The sequence below is a fragment of the Anarrhichthys ocellatus genome, unplaced genomic scaffold (genome assembly GCF_004355925.1).
Source record: "Anarrhichthys ocellatus isolate YVR2014 unplaced genomic scaffold, GSC_Weel_1.0 scaffold3860, whole genome shotgun sequence".
NCBI lineage: Eukaryota > Metazoa > Chordata > Actinopteri > Perciformes > Anarhichadidae > Anarrhichthys > Anarrhichthys ocellatus.
The window spans coordinates 1-3,758 of record NW_022283834.1 but is presented as its reverse complement, the minus strand read 5'-3'; the positions used below and the strand labels follow the sequence as shown (position 1 = coordinate 3,758).

The window sequence follows — 3,758 nt, the reverse complement described above, 5'->3', positions numbered from 1 at the left end:
ATAAAAATTTCAATTCAATTCAATGTGGCTTCATGAAGCCAATGTGGCTTCAGAAAAAACAATGTTGCCAAAGCATCAAAATTAATAAAATATGTAATAATATAGATATTAATATTAACACAACATGAACACAACATTATGATTGTCATACAATAATGATATATAGTTAGAGTAATTAATTCCTAATTGAATAAACTTTTCATTATTGAACACTTATTGCAACATGTCAGCAAACCTTCAATGTTAAATAGACGTTTAGCTTAATTTAAAGTGAAAAGCCCTGAAAAACTTTGTCCATATGCTTTAATTAACTTTCAGTGACAAATAATACAAACGCTAAGTCAAATATTATCATAATCATTGTGCCTACCTTTCACGTGAGAGATGATTCGTCTTTAACGAATTAATGAGTTTGCATCTGCAGTGTGTTTTAAAAATAAACTTCATTCAGGTTGACTTGTTTTCTTTTGTTTGAAGATAAACATATAGGATTCGCTACAAGGCATTTTATGACGTACTGTATTATGAAACCCCATTTCCCATGATGCCTAGCGCTCCGAATTCTAAACCGGATATCCGCCCTGCTATCCGAGGAGAAACTCCGCCGCAGTGGTATCCAGAAGAGAAAAAACGTGTTACCTGCAAATTTTACGTTTTTTCTCGATATAATACAACTTCTTTGATATATTTTGAAACTTTAAAACACGCTAACGTCGAGATGTTCCTGCAGTTTTACGAAAACGAGGGCGGAGACAGAGTCTGCACTCTGAAGGTAACGTTGTGTTTACATCCTTCGTATCTAAATGTAGTCTGTTTAAATATATTTTACTTATTTAGTAAAAAAGGTTATTTTAAATGTAAAGTTTGTGACAAGTGACTTGCGCCTTCCTTTTAATATATTTAGTAAAAAGTAAAGATTGCTATGGTCTGCAATTAAAAGTTACCTAAATAATGTAATCAATACATTCTTATAAACTGTAATTGTTTGCATATCTAACTACTAATCACAAGTTTCCGGAAACCACATTTGCCTTGCAACTCATACAATCCGTAAAACGTAATACATTTTCCTCTTCCTGGTGATTTATTGTTGCTTTTTAAAATGTATCCTCAACTTTTTGCTCATTTTTTGAGGCTGAAATAAAGACCACCATAGCTAAATTCACAAAAACTGTTAATTTCTTCTTTATCAAACACAAAGGTTACAATGTGTAACACCACACACAGGAAATAATAAAGAGAAAATATTCATAAACACACATTTATTTTACCATAAATATAAACTGTGTTCTAAATTTAAGCTTAACGTTGGATATAATTTTCCCTAGTGGTTCTGCTATAGACAGCTGTGCTTATGAAATGCAGATTAATTTATTGTAGTTATTACATAAGATATATGACGATTGAATTCATCTGCAAAAAACACAAACAGCATCTTTTGGTTTTGGGCCTAAACAAGTAACTTGAAGGGTATAATTGTGAATTAGTGACAGGCATATGTTGTTACTTTATATATACATTATACAGACTTAACTATTAATCAGGTAATCATGAAAATGATTGATACATTAAATGCTAATGAAAAGTAATAGTTAGTTGCAGCCCTGGGACATTCATTCATTGCTATTTTTAAAATGATGAATGGTTAAACACCAATTTATTTCTTAATTTAACACCACAAAGAGTTGATTCAGTCAGATGTGTTGCTCTATTGTTGTGTTTATTTGATTCTCTCTCCCGTCTTGGTCCCCAACAGATTTGTCCCGCTGGGCAGCCCACCAGCTCGGCCCACCCGGCTCGCTTCTCCCCGGACGACAAGTTCTCCCGAAACCGCGTGACGGTGAAGAAACGCTTCGGCCTTCTGCTCACCCAGCAGCCCAGACCGATTCTGTGAGAGGTGGAAGGACGGGGGTCAGACCGAGAGGTGGAGCACTGCAGGCGAAGATGGGACTGTAAAGCAAAACAAAACAACAACAAAAAACACAATTTATGAATGTGCAGCTGGGATTTTTCCTCCGTTTCATCCAAATTTAGCGGGCTGTACTTGTGTTGGATATCAGTCAGTGATGTCAAGGATCTTCTTTTTATGTACCGTACTTTGTTGACATTCATTTAAGGATGATGTCATAATTTTGTTTTCATATGGAATAAATGTTTGGTTGATGGTTTGCAGTCGGTCGTCTCTGTGTGTTTAAAGTCCAGACGTGATCATTTAAAGAATGAAACCTGAATAGATTCGTGGAGAAACATTACGAATGCAGATGCTTCAATACAAAGCATGAGGGCTCAATTAATGGGATTTCTTTTAGGAGAATGGTGTTATTTGTATGTTTTAGTCTCCTTATAGCACTTATAAATTCCAAAATGTGAAGGTTAAACATCTGTTACTACAAAACACATAACCCATAAAGTAGACTTGCTTCTTTCTGAATTAAACTACTAATGCACCTCACATCTGAGAGGTAATCTGCAGCCAGAGCTTTAAAACAATGAATACATTATTAATCTTATAAACCAGTGTTGGTTAAAAGCCTGCAACTGAAAGGCACACTTACACAATACATATTCAACAGTACATGTACACATTTACTTGGCTTGGTTGATGAGACACTCAGTGGTGGATAAATCTCAATACAACTATGTAAAAAACAAATAAAACTACAGGAGTATTAGTAAAGAAAACAAACATTGCTGTCTAGTGTAATACTTTCCTCTGAAATGTAGTGGAGTAGAAGTATTATGTAGCATAACATGGAAATACTAAAGTACCTCAAAATTGTATTCAAGTACACTAAATAATGGTTACCAGTTGTGACACTCCCTATTTTATATTATGAATCTACTTTAACTTCATATGTATATACATATTGGTATTTCTGTTAAAACTATAATAATGATGTATGTATTTAAAGATTTAAGTGATACATTTACAGCATTTACCATTGAAAAGTGTTTTAAACGGCTCTACTGAGTCATTTATTTGTCATTTATGGACTACACTACTACATTTATGGCAATTTTACGTGACTAACGTGTCGAGATTTTCAGTGAGCGTTTTTGTCGGTCAGTGAAAAATAGCTTGATGGATCGCGGAGTTTTATCAGCGGCATGGCTAGCATCTAGCTAACGTTAGCTTCGGCTAGCTGGACGGACTGAAGCGAAGCGGCCAGCTCACGCGACACAAGCCCCGGGTATCGCCTCCTCAAGTGATGGCCCGGTGCCTGACACTCTCCATTGCATGACTGGTAATTTAAACAAAAAAAACACAACTTTGTCAGCACCAGGCTAATTCAACTGCGCGCCTTTCTGAATTTAGCCGGTTTCGATTTCCTTTTTTGTTGATTGAACCGCAGCTTTCTAGTCGGATGCCGCATTCCGAGCTCGAGCCAACACATCTGCATGATTTCTCCTTTTATAAATGATTATAAACGCCTAGTTCTCTATGTATTAATAATATCGGGAAGTGTTCACTGAACTGGTTCAAGCCAGAATTATTATAGCACGCTTAATTGGCTTACAGTGGCACGTGAGGATCACCATCAACCGGGCATTCTTTAAGTTGACTAATTAGAGGATGTTTATCCTCATTAATAAAGGCGTGTTTGTGGCTAAATTCAGAGTGGACTCACCTTGTTTCAGAGCGTCGTCGACGTGGACTGTGTCGTGAAAACGGACAGCTGTGCGGTGTTACACGAAGCCCCTGCGGTCTGTGAAGAGGTCCTTCTCTCGGGCCTGGATGCTCTCCAGCGGAATTCCAG

The 3,758-nt window shown here is 36.5% G+C and overlaps 1 protein-coding gene across 1 annotated transcript; it reads left to right on the top strand.

Annotated features, from left to right (window-relative positions):
* Window positions 1-588: 588 nt before the first annotated feature.
* On the top strand, window positions 589-2,172 carry LOC116379192 (H/ACA ribonucleoprotein complex subunit 3-like). Its single transcript, XM_031841132.1, has 2 exons — window positions 589-772; window positions 1,757-2,172. The coding sequence occupies exons 1-2, from the start codon at window positions 719-721 to the stop codon at window positions 1,892-1,894; spliced, it is 192 nt and encodes a 63-aa protein (XP_031696992.1). The 5' UTR covers window positions 589-718; the 3' UTR covers window positions 1,895-2,172.
* The last annotated feature ends 1,586 nt before the right edge of the window (window positions 2,173-3,758 follow it).

What these genes read in the sequence shown, in the direction of transcription:
- LOC116379192 (XM_031841132.1), top strand. Translation starts at nt 719, where the DNA reads ATGTTCCTGCAGTTTTACGAAAACGAGGGCGGAGACAGAGTCTGCACT. An exon ending in ACAGAGTCTGCACTCTGAAG is followed by an intron (nt 773 to 1,756) that starts GTAACGTTGTGT and finishes GGTCCCCAACAG; the next exon opens with ATTTGTCCCGCTGGGCAGCC.